Source organism: Trichosurus vulpecula, chromosome 4, assembly GCF_011100635.1.
Source record: "Trichosurus vulpecula isolate mTriVul1 chromosome 4, mTriVul1.pri, whole genome shotgun sequence".
NCBI classification, from domain to species: domain Eukaryota; kingdom Metazoa; phylum Chordata; class Mammalia; order Diprotodontia; family Phalangeridae; genus Trichosurus; species Trichosurus vulpecula.
In genome coordinates this window covers 366047532-366070428 of record NC_050576.1, presented here as the reverse complement: position 1 = coordinate 366070428, position 22897 = coordinate 366047532, and the positions used below count along the sequence as shown (strand labels likewise).

Below are 22897 nucleotides of genomic sequence, written 5' to 3'. Positions count from 1 at the left end.
GGCTTTTTTTTTTTTACTTGAGTTTGCTAATTCTAAAAGGCAGCTGGATAGAGCACTAGGCCTAGAGTAAGGAAGACCAAGTTCAAATGCAACCTCAAACACTTACTAGCTATTTGAGTCTGGGCAAATCACTAAGCCCTGTTTGCCTCAGTCCTCATCTGTAAAGTGAACTGGAAAAGGAAATGGCAAACCACTTGAGTATCTTTTCGAAGAAAACCCCACAGGGTCATAAAGAGTCATATATGACTGAGATGGCTGAATGACAGCAACAAATGCAAAGCTAATTCTAGGGATTTGGAGGGGAGGGAGAAGCTCTTCTATTTGTTCATTTTATTTCTCTTTCCTTTTGTGTCAAAATCAGTTATTTGTTCATTTTCCCTTGCTCTGTGGTCTAAGGACCAGAATTCCAAGCTATAGATTTTGCCTAGAGTTCTATCTCCATAAATCCCATATCTATATCTTAATTTAATGTAATCAGAACAATTTGGATGTAATAATCCTTCTAGGATTATTATTAACAAAATTATTAAAGAAAGTAAACTGTGATACATTTTGCAGCATTACAATGAGTATCATCCCTGAATGGAAGAAAGTGTTGCTGGGGTCTGTAATAATGAGTTCCTCAGTTCTTCCTCTCTTGTTGAATTGATTTCAAACCAAACCAAACCAAACCAACCCAAAACAAAACAAAACCCACTCACACACATAATGTAAAACTCCAAGGGAGAAAAGAATTCATTCCTTTAATGTTTGCGTACTTTAGTTCAGGGGTGGGGAACCTGCAGCCTCAAGGCCACATGAAGCCCTCTAGATCCTCAAGTGCAGCCTTTTGACTGAATCCAACCACATGTGACCTCGAGGCTGCAGGTTCGCCACCCTTGCTTTAGTCAGAAGTTTTTACTTGTAGTCAGTAATACGACAGAATATTACTTAAAATATTTTAAAAATCCCAGTTGAAAAGCAACTTTGTATACCCACTGTCTAGCACTGTACATAGTAGGTACTTACTGAATGCTTATTAAGGGAATTTTTTTTAAACCCTGAAGGATCTGAAAGCCAACTTACTATCATTATTATCATTATTATTAAGCACTTACTGTGTGCCAAGCACTGTGCTAAGTCCTGGGGATACAAAGAAAGACAAAAATATAGTTCTTGCCCTTGGGGGCTCACATTCTAATGGAGGAGACAACATGAAAGTAACTGGGTAACATGGAAGAGATACACACACACACATACAAATGCATATACGCATAACTGTTTTATATGTATACATATTGTAGATACATATGTATATTTGTATCTAACATCATATATTGTGAACGTAAAGTCATTTTAGAGGGAAGGCACTAGGTGTGGGGAGAGTGGAAGTGGTACAGAATCAGGATAGGATTCTTACAGACTGTGGGAACTGAACTGAGCCTTGAAGGTCAGGAAGCCAGGAGAGTGAGGAGGGAGAGAATCCCCAGGCTTGGGAGATGGCTAGGGAAAATGACCAGAGTTGGGATAAGTAGTGTCATGTGACTGTATCATAAAGTCTAAGAAGACTGGAAAGGCAAGAAAGGCCAGATTGTGAAGGATTTTTAATATCAAACAGAACATTTTGTATTTGATCTTGGAAGTAATAGGGAGCCACTAGAGTTTGTTAGGTAGGGGAGTAACATGGTCACTTACCCTTTAGGAAAATCACTTTGACAGCTGATTGGAGTGGACACAGACGTGAGGCAGGGAGACCCACCAGCGGGCTGTTGCAGTAGTCCAGATGTGAGGGGATGAGGGCTTTCTTTCCGCTACACTACACTACTCTTTAATATAGGATATAATATTCATCAATATAGTGATTTAAAAGCAGAAAAATAAAGAAAATTTTGTGGCTCATTGACGGCTAAGGCATGCAGTGACTGATTGGTCCTATAGGACTGCCTACAGTAGGCCACATTACAATTCCCCCAGGGTAGTCCAGCCCATTGTCTTCTTCTTATTCAACACTGAGCCCAATTCAAGGGGAAGGGGCACTGGGCCTGGCATCACACAGACCTGGTTTCAAATCCCACCTCAGATCCTTACTAGCTGTGTGACCCGGAGCGAGTGATTTCATCTCTCACGTTTATACAGCAATTTAAGCTTGATTTACTAAGCTCTTTCCTTACAATAATCCTGTGAGGTACATAGTGCAACTATTGTCCCCAATTTACAGATGAGAATACAGTTTAAAGTGACTTGCCCAACAACATATAGTTAGCAATCCTCAGACATCATACCACTGGAGTCCAGTTCTCTTGGCACCATGTGACACTCACGCTCTCCTTCAATACCACTGCTATGCTTTGTGCTGATAGAAATATCCATTCAGGGAAATATAGCTACTTGGTGCACTAGGTAGGAAGGTGTTCATTCGTTGGCCCAACCATAGAACTGGCAGTGATTGAGGAATGGTAGCAATAAGGCCACTCCACCCCCCATTCCTAGTCCTTTTCCCCCTTCTCCCAAGTGACCATGAGGCTTAGCCTTCTTTTGATGGGCTTGGCACGTAGTGGGCATTTAATAAATCCTTATTGGTTGACTACTTACCACTGGCAGCAGCATCCCTGCCTTTTGTGTCTATGCATTAATGTGGATAGACACCTGTCTATCTTCCTCCACCATACCCTCCTTTTAAAATTTGCCCCATAGACAATGAACAAACTGCAGATTTAATCATGGCAGTGATTCCTGACACAGCTAACAGCGTTTGAGAGGTCAGGCTGAATTGAAAGCAGCAGTAGACAGAAACTAGCTGTTACTCAATTCACAGTGGAAATCACTTATTTTAATTTACTTTAATATAAATTCATCTGGGCTCTGTCATTTTTTTATTTTATAATTATTATTCAATGGTAATATGCAACAGTCCGGAAATAATCTGCTCTGGCAAGGCAGTCTGGGATCGGTGTACTGTTCTTAGAGAATTTGGTAGCTGTCCTTTCTGATGATGGAGACACCACACCAAGATGAGTATTCAAAAAAGAAAAAGGCAATTCGTTCTTTGCCCCACCCCCTTCATTTCTTCCCATTATGGAAGTTGTTACACCACAATATACCAAAAACACAATGTGACCTCTAGATTTCCCCAAAACTTCCCCCTACAGTAATGCAGCCAAGTTTGGCAAGCACCCAGATTCCAAAGAGTTGCGTGTTGTGGAGGGGAAGAGTAAAACTGTTATCACCTGCTTAAGCACTGCTGACTGATGTATATTCAAAAGCAAATCAACACAGCCTCACCCACTTTCCTGCATCCAGGAAACCAGATGAGACCAGTGTCTCAGAGATATGGTGTCAATGGATTTCTTTTCTTTTCTTTTTTTTTTCTTTTTTCTTTTCCTCTTTTTCTGGGGAGAAGGGGAGGAAGGGCAGAATTGCATTAAAATGTAATGTTTGTCAATGGCACTGATAAAAAAAAAAGGGAAAACTTCCCAGCCCATTGCCAGCTATAAGGTATGCAGCAATCTGAATACATTGGTAATGTGAGGGACTGATTAGTCCTGTAAGGCTGCCTACAGGTTAGCAGGCCTCATTTCAAATCTCTGACAGCAATATATGTCGTTTCATGCTTCATCCTCATTCCCCATGTTCAACACAAACCGGGGTCACTCTATATATGGAAATCACTGTCTTCAGGGCAAAAAAATTAAAAAAGGTGAGATTGCCGCTTTAACCTCACTGGCCTCAGAAAATATGTTTTAGTCTGATACATTATACTAGTAGGAATTATTTATCAAGAAGATACAAGCTTGATATTTCAGAAATAATGAGATGTTCTGGTTTTGCAGCTGAAATTTTATGGTCCAGAGAGCATCAGCTATGAATCCAGGGGAATGAAGTAAACTTGCAATGAATGATATACACCAGGCAAGCCAGAGTAAAATGGCCGTGCAAAGGGCAATATGGCAGTTATAACACAGCGCAAAACTGGCGACGGCCAGAGGCCTTTTGTTGCTAAAAGAGGGAATATATTTTAAAGAGGGATGAGTTGGGTCCAGGCATGAAAATCCCTGAGTTTTACTTACAGGTAAGTACAGGTAAGTGCAAGACATACAACAGGATGAGGAAGAGGTTATGAACATCGCACTCTATAGTCGACATGAAATATGTAAAAACACAGAAAGATGATTTGATGGGGATGCTCTCTAGTGCAGCTTAGGATACTCATGTCAAAGTTAGGGGATCTAGAGTGACATAATGAATGCATACATCTGAGAAGAATCTGAGTTTGAACATTTTATTTGGCTTAAGTACTTGTTGCCTGGGCTGTCTTCATTGATATAAGGCTAGTGGTCATGTTACATTTCAATTCCTTTAAAGGAAGACTTGGTGATTTTACTTTCCCATAGATACCAAAATGAAGTCTTAAAAAAAAAGTTCTTTAACACATTATTGGTGGAGTCATGAGCTGGTCCAATCAGTCTGGAAAGCAATTTGGAACTGTTTTTTAAAAGGTTATTATACTGTGTACGCTTTTGGACCCAGTGATACCATTACTAGGTCAATACTTTAAATAGATGAAAGAAGTAGGAAAAGGACTCATATGCACAAAAAAATATTTATAATGGCTCCTTTTGTGGCAGAAAAGAATCAGAAACAAAGAGGATGCTTATCATTTGGGGAATGGCTGAAAAAGTTATGGCATATGAATGTAATAGAACCCTATTGTGCTTTAAGAAGTCATGAAGGACACAGTTTCAGAAAAACATAAGAAGACTTGTATGAACTGACACAAATGGAAGTGAGAAGAACCAGGAGAACAGTTTATCCAATTAAAACAATATTGTAAGGACAATCAGTTCTGAAAGACTTAGCCACTCTGATCACCACAATGACCAACCACAATTCCAAAGGACTCAGAATAAAACATGTTATATGCCCCCAGAGACAAAGCTCATAGACTCTGAGTATAGATCAAAGCATATGTCATTTTCTTTCTTTCCTTCCTTCCTTCCTTCCTGTCTTCCTTTGACATGGCTGATGCAGAAATTTGTTTTATATGACTATACTTATTCGTAATAGGCTTTGTCAGTCTTGCCTTCTCAATGGGTTGGGAAAAAGAGAGGGACAGGGAGAAAATTTAGAGCTGAAAATAAAATAAAATCAGAAGTAAAAGTAGACTTTGAAGTCTGGAACACAGGTCCTTGTTCTGACACACCTCCTATGTCACAATGAAGTATTGGAAAAGGACCTCACAGGAGGTTAGACTTTAGCAATCTATAAATATAGCAAGAATCTACCCAGATTCTGGTCTTTCCCTGGGGCCAACTATGACTCAGGAGATCAAATACCTAATTCATAGAAGTAGCGATGTTGAACCTGGAGAAGACCAGATTGAGGGGGCCCATTGTAGATATCTTCAAGTATTTGAAGGTCTGTCAAGAAGAAGATAGATTAGGTTTGTTCTACTTGACCTCCAGAGGGTAGATGTAATGGACTGGCTTAAGAGATATGGGGTTTCCCAACATGAAGTGTCTAGGTGGGTACCAAATGACCACTTGGCAGGGGATATTGTAGGGGGTGAGTGGGGGGGGGTATTCCTGCTCAAGTACAGATTGGACTAGCTGATATCAGCAGTCCCTTCCAATTCTGAGATTCTGCAATTCTGTGAAAACCAAATTTGGAGCATCCCAAGACCCAGAAATTCAATGATAAGCTTCAAGACATTCCCACTACTTCTGAGGAAATTAGAATGTTTAACAAATAAATTTCATTTCCTTCCCCTTCCCCTTCCCCTTTCCTTTCCCCTTCTTCTTCCCCTTCCCCTTTCCTTTCCCCTTCTTCTTTCCCTTCCCCTTCTTTATTCCCTTCCCCTTCTTTATCCCCTTCCCCTTCCCCTTCTTCTTCTTCTTCTTCTTCTTCTTCTTCTTCTTCTTCTTCTTCTTCTTCTTCTTCTTCTTCTTCTTCTTCTTCTTCTTCTTCTTCTTCTTCTTCTTCCTTTTGATTTCACTGATGACAGGAAATCCCATTTGTGGGACTTCTGGCCACTCATGCAAATGAACAATTCTTCTGTAATTTATAATCTCAGACAGCTTCCTGGGTCACTGAGATGGTGAGAGATTTGGCCAGGTCACATAGGGAGCACGTATCAGAAGCAGGACTTAAACTGAGATTTTCCTGAATCTAAGGCCTGGCCTTTTTCTACTTTAGCAGGCCTTCTTTACTGATTTTTGATTTGGGAGTTGGAAAAGATCTTAGAAGCCATCTAGTTTTACAGGTGAGGAAACAGGGGCCCAGAAAAGTGAAATAACTTGAGCTCACATGGGTGGGATTTGAACCAAAGTTCTCTGTCCATTACTAATTTCACTATAAATTACAAAAGTTAATTATTCAAACATGCTCCAGAATAAAAATGGTTGGGGAGCACTGGCTTGGACCAATAAAAACTTTAAAAACTTTCTTCCTTTGGCTTCTATGATACTCTACTTTCCTAGCTCTTTCCTACTCTCTAACCACATCTACTCTTTTTGCTTTATTGACTCTTTTTGCTCCTCTTATTTACACTCTCTATACTTGATTCTCAGTTCTTCTCTCATGTACTCCAGTTAAGACCTTATCCAATCTTGTAGCTTCAACTCAGCCTTTGGGGCTAATGACTACTACATTTATATCTCCAGCCTGAATCTGAACTGTAGTCCCGCATTTCCACTTGCTTCTGTATTTATAATCTTCCTGTGCCAAACTGGTTCATCTCACCAAATGCCCAATTTCTACTATTGGCACTGCCAATCTTTCAGATTTCAGGTTAAAAATCTTGAAACCATTTTTAACTCCTTTGAAGAATCATAGAATGTTATTGGCGGAAGTGATGACCTTAAAGGTCATTTAGTCAAACTTCCTCATTTTATAGATTTAAAAAAAACCTTCACAAAGTTTTAGTTGTTTGGCTATGGTCAAATGACTTCTAATTTGGAGAACCAGGCCTAGAACCCAGGTCTCTTGACTACTAATCCTGTTATCTTCCATTACATAGCATTGTCTCTCTCTGATATTCTCAATCACAAAACCTCACTGATAATTCTTTTACAATATCTCTTCCCTTAATACTTTTCTCTCTGTGAAGGTGGGAATTGTGTCATAGGACTTTGCACATAATAGACACTTGATATATTGGTACATTGAACTTTCATTGGCACCTCATTGGTACCACCTCCTTTTCTCTTTCTTCGTGTCAAAGTTGGTCTTCTCATCTAAGCACAATGTCCACATTTTTTAACAGACTGTTCTCACACCATGTCTTCATGCATATTACCACAAATGGATTTTTATTTTAGGATTAGACCTATGATCAGTATTCCAATGGATATATAATCTCATTGATTTTAGAATTCCCTCCAACATGTAAACAGCAACCAATTCATACCTGTTCATTCTCTGTGACTTTCATTCATGATTGTCCAAAAGTTTGCCTTAATGGGTCCACCCAGTATGCTGGATCCTTTCTTCACTCTCTCTCAGCACCTCACAAGGTTATCAGCACAGCACTTTGGTCATTCATCTGTCTTCTCTTCCTTTCTTCAGCCCATATATAATGTGAGACATTATGCCAAAACCTAAGAGGTAACATGGTACAATGAGAAGTCAGAGGATTTGGAGTCAAAGGCTGCAAATTTGAATCTTGGCTCTGCTATCTGTGTGATCTTGGTCAAGTCAACTGACTCTCAGGCACTAGGAATAAAAAAAAACACCAAAAAATGAAAGTTCCTGCCCTCATTCTACAGGAAATAAGTCTTCTGAGGCTCCTGAATAAGCTCTTTTTCGAGATAGCAGTGGAATCACCAATCAGTCCATTTCACCCTTTGCTTCTACGGTCAACAAGACTAAGGGAAAATGGATGATTGGGGCAGAAGTCAAGAAAGGTATGTTGTTTATTCGAAGCCTCTTAGAGGCTCTGGTTATTAGGAATATGAATCATTTCCCAAACCCTCCAATTATTACTTGTATTATTATTTTAAAATATTATTTATTACAAATGTACAAGCTTCTGCCTATATATATATATATGTATATATCCAAGGAAAGATACTGGTTGTCCTAACTCCACTCAGATTAAGAGATTTAGGAAGTACCAACTGTTCCTGCCTCTGAGCCAAATGGGAGGAAAAGGGTGCCAAATCTCTATGAAGAGTTGAGAATGATCAACAGTAAATTACCATAGATAAAATGGCCAAGAATAGACTGTGAACTATAAATTCAAGGACATTAGAGCACCTCCTTTTTTTTTTTAAATGACTATCTGTATTACTTCTCCAGTTAAAACAACAACATTTTTAAGGCCATTGGGACTTTTCCTATCTGTGTGAGGGAGAAGATAGTTGGCCTGCCTAGTGAATTACTGACTGGGACTTACTGGATGAAACAACAGATGTAGTTAACTGATTTTAAAATTCATTCATTGAGGGAAGTCAAATGAAAAGCAGGACTTCCATCTTCTGCAGTGCAAGTTCAACTTATATTTTCTGTTGCACCATGTTATACCTAATTTCCAGCCTTTAGAGGCATCTAGATGACTCAGTAGAGAGAGCACTGGGCCTGGAGTCAGGAAAACCTGGGTTCAAATCTGACCTCAGACATGTACTAGCTGTGTGATCCTGGGCAAGGCATTTTGCCTTTGTTTGCTTTAATCAACTTGAGAAGGAAATAGCAAACCACTCCAGTATCTTTGCCAAGAAAACCCCATGGACATTATGATCCCCAAGATCATGAAGAGTCATACATGACTGAATGACCAAACAAGAAAACAACAATTCAGCAGCCATGTCTTCTTTTTGTGTTTCAAAATAAATTACATTATTTATGTTTAATGAAACAGTGTACAAGAACAGTATGTGGGTCATTAACTTATTCATTCAAAAAGTACTTATTGGTTACCTGTTTTTCCCCTGGTATGCCAGGATTGGGGTAGAATGAACCAAGGAGTATGAGAAAGAAATCTGGCTCTTCTTTTAGGTGACAAGGCTTCCCCAATACTAAATCCAGTACAGGCTGCATACCTGGGACCAGAATAGATAAGCCCCTTAATGTAAGAGAACTGAGAACTTCCTCTGATTCTTATCCTTCCACCTCCTGCTGTGTGTGGCCCCTGAGGGAAGGTGGCAAGGGACCAGGGAGACTTCAGTTTGCATCAACACAACTTCACCTTCAAGGGAGACTTCCTATCTCCTGTTGATCTCCAGCTCCCAATGGACCATTTGACCACGCACCTACCTTTTTATGCTGGCTTGTCTCCTGCCTGATCTCCAGCCTCTTCCGGGAAGAGGAATAGTGCCTTCCACACAATGTCAAACATTATCATACCTGATTATAACCCTACACATCTCAGCAATTTTGAAACCCCATAGGTCATCATCCAAACTACATTCCCTATACTTTACCACCTGATTCCTTATCATCATCCCCCTCAACCCTCCCACCCCAAAGTCTCAACCAAACACCAGCCACCATTTCCATTGTACCCTATGAAATGCCTATTCCAAAGGCAACAAACTTCCCTTTATCACAAATCTTTTCTTTTTCTGTTCCTATTTTCTATCAATTACCAGCTCCCCTCCTCCCCCTGGGGAAATAGCCTCATTGGCATCCTTTCCAGAACTGGTTGCACCTTTACTCATTCCCTTTGGCTTGCTGGTCAAGGTGAGGGTGTTGGAATACATATTGCTTCCCACTGCCACTTTCAGGTTATCTCCAGACCTCCAAAACTCTATAACCTGTCCTCCTTTGAGGACTAGCAATTCATATCTACCACCCAATCAAAATCCTGGTAGCTGTTGCCTACAGACCTCTAGGTAACTCCCTTTCCTTCTTCAATGAGTTTGGTACAAGGCTCACAATTTTTCTGTTTTCCCCAACTCCTGCCCTCAGATTGGGGGATTTCAACACACATATTGACTCTCTTTTTAACACCCTAACCACTCTGTTCCTCAACCTACTGACTTCCCATAACCTCCCCCTCCACCCCATCTTAGGCACCCCTTATCATATTGCCAATTGTGACCTGACAAGCCTCAGCCTTGCATGGCTCCCACCATCTGCTACTGTCATTCCAACACATGCTGCTGAATGAAAAGTGGAGAAAATCATGCAGCCATTTTGACTGGGCTTACTACAGATTTATGGTATACAACCTCAACCCAGCTTTAATTGGTACTATGGAATTCTACACTACCCTCATCAGCTTGCTATCCCACTGTACACAGCACCTCTTCCAAACCTTTTCATCCTTCCTCGAACTTCCCACGGCTCCCTCTCTCCACACTCTCTCAGCTGAGAATCTTTTTTTGTATTTTATGGAAAAAAATTGAGGATGTTTGCCATAAAGTCCCTCTTCTCCGTTATTCCTCATCTCCTATCATTCAGATGCCTTCAGACACTATCTCCTCCTCCCCTTCTATCTCACATGAAGAGGTGGTTTTATTCTTTACTGAGGCTAACCCCTCTACACAAGCAATTCCATTCCATCCCATCTCCTCCAATAAACTGCCCCCTCTGTCATTCCTACTCTGTTACTTATCTTCAATCTTTCTCTGTCTATTGACTCCTTCCCTATTGCTTACAAAAATACCCATGTCTCCCCATCCTCAAAAAGTCTTTAGTTGATTCTTTCATCTATGCTAACTATTGTCCTATGTATCTTTATCTCTATCTCTATCTTTATATCCATATCTATAGGCATATCTCTATCTCTATATCTATGTCTATATCCATATCTATGTCTATGTCTATGTCTATGTCTATATCTATATATATGTATATATTTATATCTATCTTCTGTCCTTTGTGGTTAAACTCTCTGACAAAACTATCTACAATTGATCCCTCTGCTTTCTCTCTTCTTAACCCCCTACAATTGACTTCTGACCTTGTCTTTTCACTGAAACCACTCTTTCCACATTTACCAATGGTCCCTTAATTGCCAAATCCAATGACTTTTTTTCAATCCTCAAAGTTTGTTTTTTACCTTTCTGCAGCTTTTGATACCGTTGATCATCCTTTTGTCCTTGATACTTTCTGCTCTCTAGGTTTTTGGAACACTACTCTCTCTCTCCTGATTCTCCTCCTACCTATCAGGCCACTCCTTCTCTGTCTCCTTTGCTGAATCCTCAAACAGGTCAATGAATTCAGTTTTGTGCATTTCAGATTTAAGAGCTGTCAGGACATCAAGATGGATCCAAGCAGTATGCAGTTGAAAATGAGAGGAGAAGGCGTGCAACACTGTCAGATGGTACAGAGGAAACCAGAGATGCCAGGAGGCAAAGATCAGGAGAGAGAGAAAGAAGGATGAAGATTGAGAAAAAGCCGTGGATTTTGGCATCTAAGAGACAATTGGTAACTTTAGAGGGAGCGGTTTTAGTTGAATGCTGAGGCTAGAAGCCAAAATTCAAATGTATGAGAAATGAATGAGAGAAGAGACCTCACTGATTGGGAAATGACTAAACAAAAAGTATCTATGTAATATAAAAATACTGGGTAGTAAGAAATACAAAAATGAGGAATTTAGAGAAACCTGAGAAAACCTATAATAACTAATGCAGAGAAAAAAAGCAGAATCGTGTGAACAATACATACAGGTAGAGTTGTGTAAGTGAAGACAACACTGAAGGCAAATAAAGTGATATTCATTGCAATGATCACTTTCTGTCCTAAAGAAGAGATAACAAAACGTGTTCCCGCAACTATCTGTTGATTATCCTTTCCTGTTTCCTCAGGCAAATTTTTTAATCTCTCTTAGCAAAACAATACAATAATATAATACAATGTGATGTAAAGTCATGTAAGGTAACACAACATAATGTAATATAAAATAATTAATATAGTATAATATAGTATAGTATAAGACAGTACAGTATAGTACAGTATAACCCACCTCTTCCCAACACACACACACACACACACACACACACACACACACACACACAGACACGATGTTCTAGTCATGGGTTTCATCCCACCAAATCTTTGAGATACCTGTGAGGTCAAGTTTGTCTCCCTGTACTAGAGTCACTAACTCACCTCCCCTGGCTTGTACACTTGTGTGTAGACATTTGAGGTAGCGGGTTTTGTTACTATGTCGCTTTTTTTGGATTTTGTCTCTTGTGAGCTTCTGGGCATCTACCTCATGTGTGATTCTTTGTCCTATGTTGTAGATATTTTCTACAGTCTCTGGCTTTGTAGACTCAGGCAGAAAGATTGCTGCCTTCCCCTTACTTGCCCCCTTTTGATTAGAGAGAATGTGAAGGTCAATTTAAGTAATCATGATCCTTGTCATGAGTGCGATCACCAACATCACCTCCATCATCAACATTGAGACTATGGCTATTTATAATAATAATTGAGTGACACACCTGTTTAATCTAAGAAATGAAGACTTAGGCAAGAGTTTTCTAATTGTACATCCAGTGCTGTTCTCGCTACAACAGCTGCCCCTCCTCATTCCAGGTAGGCAGAACTGGCAGTTCTCTCATTCATAAGGGCAGAGACCATATCTTTGTGTCTCCCCCCAGTACCTAGCCTAATGCTTTTAAACCAGTATGCACTTGATAAATATTTATGAGACTGATATTCTTGAAGTTCAGTGATATTCAGGCTATTACAAAAGTTGTAGTGCTATTTTAAGTTTAAATATGTTAAAGATATGAAGTTATTATTAAAATAATTAAGATATTACAAGAAAAAGAGATTAAATGATGCAATTGGACTAAGACTTTTGGGACAACTTATGTAAAATTGAATATACTCAAGTCACAAGTTTATAATACAGACAATAAGTGGGTGTTTGGGAAAGGGAACAAGAGTAATAAGGGTTGGAGTTTGCAGAATCATAGTTATCTAGTGCCGTTAAGAGTCCTTGGAAATCATTTAATCCATCTCCCTCAGGGAAAGGAGAAAGTGTGCTGAGTTTGGAATCGAATAAAGGATATCAGTTTGAATTCTCACTCAGTGACTAAATTTCCACTTAACCCTCAGAAAAGAAAAGGTGACTTGCCTAAGGTCACAAAAATGCTTTTGATATTTACTAAGGGCCACACGGTATATCATTAAGGCAATAAATGCAACATCTATGATGTTTATGATTATGCCTGTATAGTTCAGAATTGCAAAGTATAAGAGACTCTTTGTATAGAAGGCAGAAGAAGTAAAACATTTATTCAGACACCAGAGGATCAAATCCCAGAACCAATAACCCCAATCCAGCATAGCGGTAATTGTATTCCAAGTCCACCTCATCCTAACAGCAAAGAACTTAAAACACAACATCACAGCAGGGACCCAAGTCATTCTGTAACCCTCCCCCTGCTGGGGCCTCCCTGTAAATACTCATGAATCCTGACTGTCTGATTGCCTGAGTTCTCTCCCCTGCCTCAGTTCTCCGGTCTCCAAAATTCCCTGGTTTCCACTCTCCACTCTGCACTCTCTCTGCAGCACTGTGGACTCAGAGTTCTCCTTCTCCTTGGGATGAATTCTGAATTCTGGCTTCTCTTCTGACTCCTGAATTCTCCCTCCTCAACGGCAATCTTCTGGGTATATATGCTCTTTTTAGGGCCCAGGGGCTTCACACCTCTAGTGACATAATTAACAAAAGGGTGTGGGCCTGGGGCCTCACACCTAGTAAGTAAAGGATGTAGGCCTGCCTACAGTCAAGTCTCTGCTAATCAAGTTTCCCTTAACTGGCTCCACTTGAGGCCTATTGAATGGGAGGGAGGGGTTCTTTAATTACATTGACACCACACATGGCACAGTGGATAGAACTTGGATAGGCTTGGAAACAGGGAGATTCATCTTCCCAAGTTCAAATCTGGCCTTGGATACTTACTAGCTATGTGACCCTGGGCAAGTCACTTACCCCTATTTGCCTCAGATTCCTCATTTGTAAAATAAGCTGGTTGAAAGGAAATGGCAAACAAGTCCAGTATCTCTGCTGAGAAAACCCCAAATGGCATCACGAAGCGTTGGACATGATTGAAACAACTGAACAACAAAACAGCAAATGATCCAAGTGTTGTAGGCTCTGGCGATACAAATGCAAACACAACTGTTTAAGGTCACACATGTAATTTCATATTTCTAGGTCTCATTTTCATTCTCTATAAAATGATAGAGTTGAACTAGATGACCTCTAAGTTTCCTTCTAGATCTATGGTCACCCATTTTTCAGATGAAGTGACAGAAGCCAAAAAGGATGAGATGATTTTCCAAGAACACCCAGCAATGCTGGGGTTCTTATTCCTGCCCTCTAACCCTAAAAACTAAGCACTCTTCCTCATACACCATGTTGCTTCCAGTCCAGGATTCAAGAAGGAGATGGTCCTTGAAGGACGAATAAGATCTAGAGAACCGAAGAAGAGATGGAGACCTGGCAAGAATAAGGCACTGCAACCCTTAAAGATAGAAGAAAATAAGTAGGCAAACTCCAATAATCTGCCCCCCAAAAAATTGAGGGGTGAGGAGAAGGAGAACAAAACATGAAGTGTACAATGAGCCTGACCTCCTGCCCACTCCTTCCTGTTGCTGACTATTTTTTCCAGGTGGGCTCTTTCTCTGTTAGACTCTGATATTATAAGAGGCTCCCCTACGGCATCCCCACAGTGGGGATATGCAGAATAAAATGCATTTATGAAATGTTGACTGTCTACAACCAATTTTTCTGAGTTTTCAAGTTTGTCCTTCACTCTCCTGCTTTCGGTCCCCAGTTTTGAGGGACTATGGGAAAGAGGTAAGAAAATGTCCTCACAAAACAAAAACGGTATTTTCAGAATTCCACTCTGCTGCTTTCAGACTATTTCCATCAACCCTCTTATTCATTTTGATTTATTTCTATCCATAAGCAGACTAATGCTTTTCTATGCTTTTATTGTTCATCAAGAATAGGCCTTCTATTGGAGAAAAATAATGTCTCTACGACCACCACTTTGCTCAATGCAGATCTTCATTAATCTGCAGCCCCAGTACAGGCTTTTAGCAGCAAGCACTTTTGATGGGAATTGAATTTGATACTGCATTATGGTTGTAGGGCTTCTTACAATAGGCTGTGTTCTTTTCTGTGTCTGTGCACAATCAGAGAGACCCAATTAAATAATTTGGTGCAATAATGGAGAACAAAAGAGTATGAGGGCTTAAAGTGAGGGCTTCAGCATTTGTATTCTGCCTTTCCTATATCATGTTAATTAATTTGCCTCAAAACCAAAGGAAATAACACAATGTGAAACAGCAGACCTCATCTACAACATGGAGACCCTTTAAATGCAGATACCAACCAAATCAACACTTAACAAAAGAATGTTCTTTACATTTCATAAGAAAAAAATAAAGTTGCCTCTAGTGCTAATGTTGAACGATCCTAAGATTAGGATGGGAACAAATCCAGTTATGGCTTTCTTCACACTGGGAGGAAATAAGATTTTAGGAGAACTCAGTTAAAAGTCACGTGATAACATTTACAAGTAAGACTTTCTTTTTGGAGGGATAGAGGGTGATCTAGACCTGTGAATTCCCAAAAAGGAAACTCCCTTCACCGATATAGATTGGCAACCTCTTTGTAATTTGCAGTTTTAGAGAGCTGCTTGGGGACATGAGAGATAAAGTGACTTGTCCAAAGTCACCAGATAGTGATGTCAGAGGTGATATTTGAACCTACATCTTCTTGAAGCTAAGGCCAGTCTACTACCTGTCACAGCGCCTCACAAGTAAATAATATAACTCAATTAGGGTCCTTATAATGGGCAAAATTAATTCATATTTATATGTTCTATTGACCATATTCAATATTAAATAGGAATTTCAGCATCTTTCCTGAGGCCGTGTAAAAAATGTCAGTGTTCCCTCTTATCTACGTGCTAAAGACAGCTATGGAAGAGGGGTTAGATGATTTGCCCAGAGTCACACTGGTAGTATATGGAAGAGGTGGGAACCTGAGTCCTCTGACTCGAAATCCAATTATTTTTCTAGTATTTCTGTGGCTACTCTTATTATTGTAGCTGCTCTGGAAGACTCTATCAACTTATATTTTTGTTTATTGGTTGGCTCTCCAGAGGATAGATCCTATCTTAAGCTCTAGGGTAATCTCTTGTGGGTTTACATTCCTATATATATATATATATATATATATATATATATATATATATATATATATGTGTGTGTGTGTGTGTGTGTGTGTATAATATATATATATCTCACTTGAGAGCCCCCATCAATCTATTACCCCATCAGCAATCAGTCAGGAGACTCAATTAGCTCTTAACGGAGGCATTTACTCAGATGGTGCAGCACAAGCAGTAGTTACAAAACATTTTCCCTAGGAGTGTGCTCTCCCAAAAATGTACCCAGCATCTGTAGGAAGAATGGGCTTAACCAGAGTACAATGATAGTGAAGCATCCGTGTAGGATACAAGTATGGCAAAGTCAACTTATAACTCCCGGTACTGCAGGACTTTGAAGTCTTTTTTTTTCTTCAGAGATGTCATATAGCTCCCCTTGGTAGGGGTGCTTCTGTTGAACTGTTTGCCCAGCTGCATTTCAAGGTTTGCTACCCTCCATATTCTTATTATCTTCTCTACTGTCAGAGATCATGGTCCTTGAAGCCTCTTTTCCCTGGTGATTTGCTCTCTGTAGCTGTGTCTATCTGGAATATGTATATCTGCTCCTTATTGGATATAATGTCTCCTTCTGATATAGTAGTTCCCTTCAAAGCTACATGGCTAATATAGGAGAGAAAGAGGAAAAGGAAATTCTCTTCTCCCTCTTGAAGGGGTTGTCTCTCCAGGCAATTCCTGGTTTATAATCGTCTCCATTCTGCAACATGTGAAATTAGTTTTGGGTTTACCTATTTAAAGGCCCCAAAGGCATAGCCAGTTTATTTGCTTAGTCAATTGAATTGTTCTCTCCTTGACTAACAGAGCTGTTTCTACCTCATAAAAGGATCATAGAGTGTTACATCTTATAAGACATTACTACTTCATCATATTTTATGACTACATCAAATGGAAGGGGGGGAAGGGAAATCACGTCCTCCCTCCCTTATGTTATTATTACATCTGCTGCTGCTATAGCTACCACTACATTGCTACCACCACTACCACCACCACCACCACCATGACTACTACTACTACTACTACTACTACTACTACTACTACTACATCTGCCCCCAACTAGGAATTTTATTCTAGTCAGAAGTTGCAACATAAAATTTGCATCGGGATGTGTGATTGGGTGGATGTGTGTATGGAGGGGTGGATGTGTGTGTGGATGGGTGTTGGGACAACAATTGGGAAGGGAATAAAGTGCTTGGGCAAGGAGAAATGAGTGGAGAGTAAAATGATAAAACTAGAAAGTCCCACTACCTTCCTCTCCACAGGCACCACATTTATCAAGCTGAATATCGTCTTCATGTCTAATTTCTCCCCTGTGAGTTAATTCAGCTTTTATAAATTAAAAAAAAATTTAATATAAGGAAGGAAAATGTAATGGAAAAGAATTCTGTCATTTTTCTAAAATAGGGAAAAACTCATTTGTTTCTAAATTTTCATGTCAGGTTTATTTAAACCTAAGGTATACCTGTAAAGTGCAATGAATTGAATGTTTAAAGTTCTGTTGCTCTAGCATGCAGGTCTACCTCTACTAATAATTATAATAATGACGATGATGATAATAATAACTCACTTTTGTGTAACACTTTTTTTAAGATTTGCAAAGCACTCAAGGGATCCTATTGGGTAGATAATGAATTATCTCCATTTTGCAATGAAGAAAATTGGGACTACGAGAGTTCAAGTGACTTGTCTATGATCACATAGCTCAGGGATGGGGAACCTATAGCCTTGAGGCGACATGTGGTTTCTAGGTCCTCAAGTGCAGTCCTTTGACTGAATCCAAACTTAGGGATTTGTTCTGTGATGTTTGGATAGATTCCACACCCCTGACATAGCTAATGAGTGTCTACTACTCAAACCACTATACCATAGGGCTTCCCATCAAAACAGAGGACCCTCCAAATCAATTCAACAAGTACTTATAAAGAATCTATTATGTTTAGGGCTTTTCAAAACACAGAGGATGAAGACAAAAATGTCATAGTTCTCTTCAAGGAGCTTACCTTCTTCTGGGAGAAAACATGAAATGTATACAAATGAGTGTGTATGTTTATGTGTATATACACATAAGCATACACACCACACACACACACACACACACACACACACACACACACATAAAGTGATTTGGTGGAGGTGGAAGTGCAAAAGGAAGGACCTCATAGACTTGTACTTGAACTGAATCTTGAAGGTGGCTAGAGATTCCTAGAAGTGAAAGTGAGAGGAAAGAGGGTTCCAGGAACGGGGAAAGATTGTGAAAAGGCACGGAGATGAAATGTCACATATGTATAAGAGCAAATAGACGAACTTTGCTAGAATATAGGAAGCATAAGGGGGATTAATGTTATGTCAGTCTAGATTGACAGGCTAGAGACAGACTTTGAAAGTTTTTAAATATCAGAGGTGTTAATATGTTTTCCTACAGGCAATAGGGAGCCAACAACATTTCTTGAATAAGGGAGAATCGTGGTCATACCTAAGCTTTAAGAATATGAATTTATTAATTTGGCAGCTGTGTGGAAGATATATTGGAGAGGGGGAGAGACAGGAGACAGAGAGACCAATTACTGAAATAGTGAAGGTGAGTGGTAACAAGAACACGAACTAAGGGGACTAGAGATAAAGGAATGGTTGTGATGGCTATTGTGGAGGTATAATCGACAAGACTTAGGAAGTGGTTCGATAGGGGTGGTGGTAAAGAAGAGTGAAGCATTGAGGTTTACTCTGAGGATATTTCCCCTATCTCCCGTAGTTCTTCTGATGTCATTGGTGGTCAGACATCTCTATCAGTACCAGGAGTTAAACTGACACAGGAACTGAGACCTTCTGTCTGCTCCTTGTTTCTGAAGGTTTTCTCTAGTTTATTTTCTATTTCTTTCAAGCTCTTATTTGATTTTTCCACTCACACAAGTTATGAATGAAAAAAGTGGTTTATTATCACAACAGTAATGACTGGAATTTCCCCCAGTCATTGATATTACCCACCAGTAGGACAGTTGGAGAGGATGGAAGGTAGAGAGAAGGAAGTGAGGACAGGAGGATCAATGCAAACATGGTCTCAACCCTCTGCATGGGAAAGGGGAGGCTGTATTGTTTTTATAGTAAGGGAATTTTGTTCCAAAGTAGATTGTTTATCAGTTATAAATAGATATGAGTGAATGAGTTTCACTTTTGTCTTTGAATACTCAGCATTCAGCACTTTGTGTAGCACATAGTAGGTGCTTAATACATTAATTAAATGAATGAAAGAAGATGGCTTTCTATGAAGAAATAATAGTGACGAAAAAGTTCTAAAGCTGAAAGAGTTAAGTGATAAGATTCATTTGTAACATGCAGTTTTGTTTTGTTTTTAGTCTGAACCTATGATTTTATTTGTGTGATGCATTCCTGGTGTAGAACCTTCAACTCTTCCGTACCTTGTCGTTTCACGGAGTTGCCTGGCATCATGGAAAGGTTAAGTGAATTACCCATGGTCACATAATGAGTGTGTGTCAGAGGAAGACCTTCATGCCATACTCCTCTCAGTTTTAAAAAATATATAAATATCAGGAAAGTTGTTTTATAACACATTGACAAAAGTAGAAAATATTGACCAGCTTTACCACTGATGAAAGCCCTTTACAATTTTTTTTTTCTGACTGAAACAGTTCACATTTATTATTATCCTCTGACCCACACACAAGCCAAGTTTAGAGCTCATGATGGGATAAACAGCACCTAGCCTCAATATTTCCATAATCTTAGGAATCCAACCCTCTTTTAACAACCCAGAATCCAATGTCTCTGCAGTCAGTCATTGTTGCTCTTCACATCCCTCAAAGGCTGGAAAATGGAGGTTAGGCAGGAAATTGAGTAGTACTCTATCAGTTCTCCAGGCAAAAAACTCAGCAATGATAGGGGTCAAGAGCAGAGCGGGGTTGGATGTCCTCATGGTTCACTAAGTCTTTATTGCTGTGTCTCTCGATTTATAGACCATGCCTCGGTTCTTCAGTTTCCGAACAATTCCTTGAGGCAGGCGGCCAGTGACAGACACTGCATAAACTCCAGGCTTGAAGGTACTGACTCGCTGCCATTTAGAGACCCAGCTGTTCTCTGGACTCATCATTGCAATGATCCCATCAAAAGAAGAACTTGTACAGTCATATACCATCTCTCGGTTGTCTTTCATCTGTAGGTATGAGTCGCAATCATCACAGCCATCATACTCAAATTGGTCTATAGTCTTGACCAGAGAACAGAGAAGACAAGCTCGCAGGTGTCGCAAATCCTTGGGAACTGTCTCCAACGCCATCGTTGCCACTGGGAGCCGAAGAAAACTTCACCAACCACCTCCGAAAATGTCCCTGTGTCTCACACGCCACTCTTCCAGTGAGTGAGAGCCCCTAAACAAAACATCTGGGTTTCTTCAGAGCCAGGGGGGATCTTAACAATGGCTACTCAGAGTCTCCACAGCAACATTCTTCCAGTGAGTGAGAGTCCCAGACAAAATGCTAACCTCTGAGTTTATATACCCTTCTTAGGGTCCAAAGGGTTCACACCTAATCAGGGAAAGGGTGTGAGCCTGGGGCTTTACACCTAGTTAGCAAAAGAGTGTGGGCCTGGGACTTTGTACCTAGGAAAACTTAATCAAAGGCACTTGATTACTTCAGCATTCTCAAAGAGAAAACAGTAAAAAAGTCCCACCTTAATTAATATTACAAAAGGCTCTTTCCAAAAAAATATCAATGAGCTCCTAATTGTCTAATCTGATTCCCTCCCTCAGTTCTTGTCCTTGGTATCTGTGTATCATTTGACATTATTGACTAATTTTCCTTCCTATATTCTCTCTTCTCCGGGTTTTTGTGGCAATACTATCTTTTGGTTCTCTTCCTACCTGTCTGACAAGTTCTCTTTTGTCTCTTTTTTTAAAATTTTTTTTTAATTTAATATATTTAGTTTTCAGCATTGATTTTCACCAGAGTTTGAATTACAAATTTTCTCCCCATTTCTACCATCACCCCTACTCCAAGATGGCATATATTGTGGTTGCCCTGTTCCCCAGTCAGCCCTCCCCTCCATCACCCCCCTCCCCTCTCATCCCCTTTTCCCTTCCTTTCTTGTAGGGCAAGATAAATTTCTACGCTCCATTGCCTGTGTATCTTATTTTCTAGTTGTATGCAAAAACTTTTTTTTTTTGTTTTTCAACATCTGTTTTTAAAACTTTGAGTTCCAAATCCTCTCCCCTCTTCCCTTCCCACCCACCCTCCCTAAGAAGTCAAGCAATTCAATATAGGCCACATGCATATCATTATGTATAACCCTTCCACAATACTCATGTTGTGAAAGACTAACTATATTTTGCTCCTTCCTAACCTATCCCCCTTTATTGAATTTTCTCCCTTGACCCTGTCCCTTTTTGAAAGTGTTTGTTTTTGATTGCCTCCACCCCCATCTGCCCTCCCTTCTATCATCCCCCCTGTTTTTATCTTCTTCTTCCTTCTTTCCTGTGGGGTAAGATACCCAATTGAGTATGTATGGTATTCACTACTCAGGTCAAATCTGATGAGAGCAAGATTCACTCATTCCCCCTCACCTGCCTTCTCTTCTCTTCCTACAGAACTGCTTTTTCTTGCCACTTTTATGCAAGATAATTTACCCCATTCTGTCTCTCCCTGTCTTCCTCTCTCAATATATTCCTCTCTCATCCCTTAATTTGATTTTGTTTCTTTTAGATATCTTCCCTTCATCTTCAACTCACTCTGTGCCCGCTCTTCTTCTCTCTCTCTCTATATATATATACACATACATATATACATACATACACACTCACATATACATATATATACACAAACATATATATATACATATATATGCATATTCCCTTCATCTACCCTAATACTGAGGTCTCATGAATCATACACATCATCTTTCCATGTAAGAACGTAAACAAAACAGTTCAACTTTAGTAAGTACCTTGCAATTTCTTTTTCTTGTTCTTTTTCTTGATTACCTTTTCATGCTTCTCTTGATTCTTGTGTTTGAAAGTCAAATTTTCTATTCAGCTCTGGTCTTTTCACTGAGAAAGCTTGAAAGTCCTCTATTTTATTGAAAACACATATTTTGCCTTGGAGCATGATACTCAGTTTTGCTGGGTAGGTGATTCTAGGTTTTAATCCTAGCTCCATTGACCTCTGGAATATCGTATTCCAAGCCCTTCAATCTCTTAATGTAGAAGCTGCCAGATCTTGGATTATTCTGATTGTGTTTCCACAATACTCAAATTGTTTCTTTCTGGCTGCTTGCGATATTTTCTCCTTGATCTGGAGCTCTGGAATTTGGCAACAATATTCCTAGGAGATTTCTTTTTGGGATCTATTTGAGGAGGCGATTGGTGGATTCTTTCAATTTCTATTTTGCCCTGTGGCTCTAGAATATCAGGGCAGTTCTCCTTGATAATTTCTTGAAAGATGATATCTAGGCTCTTTTTTTGATCATGGCTTTCAGGTAGTCCAATAATTTTTAAATTATCTCTCCTGGATCTATTTTCCAGGTCAGTGGTTTTTCCAATGAGATATTTCACATTGTCTTCCATTTTTTCATTCCTTTGGTTCTGTTTTATAATATCTTGATTTCTCATCAAGTCACTAGCTTCCACTTGCTCCAATCTAATTTTTAAGGTAGTATTTTCTTCAGTGGTCTTTTGGACCTCCTTTTCCATTTGACTAATTCTGCCTTTCAAGGCATTCTTCTCCTCATTGGCATTTTGGAGCTCTTTTGCCATTTGAGTTAGTCTATTTTTTAAGGTGTTGTTTTCT

General features: G+C 39.6%; 1 protein-coding gene across 1 annotated transcript; it reads right to left on the bottom strand.

The window, feature by feature from the left end:
* Nucleotides 1-20040: 20040 nt before the first annotated feature.
* LOC118848960 (transcription elongation factor SPT4-A-like) lies at nt 20041-20397 on the bottom strand. The gene has a single exon (XM_036758023.1). The coding sequence runs from the start codon at nt 20392-20394 to the stop codon at nt 20041-20043; it is 354 nt and encodes a 117-aa protein (XP_036613918.1). The 5' UTR covers nt 20395-20397.
* Between the last annotated feature and the right edge of the window lie 2500 nt (nt 20398-22897).

Bases quoted from the DNA above. Each gene is read 5' to 3' on its own strand.
- LOC118848960 (XM_036758023.1), bottom strand. From the start codon at position 20,394: ATGGCGTTGGAGACAGTTCCCAAGGATTTGCGACACCTGCGAGCTTGT.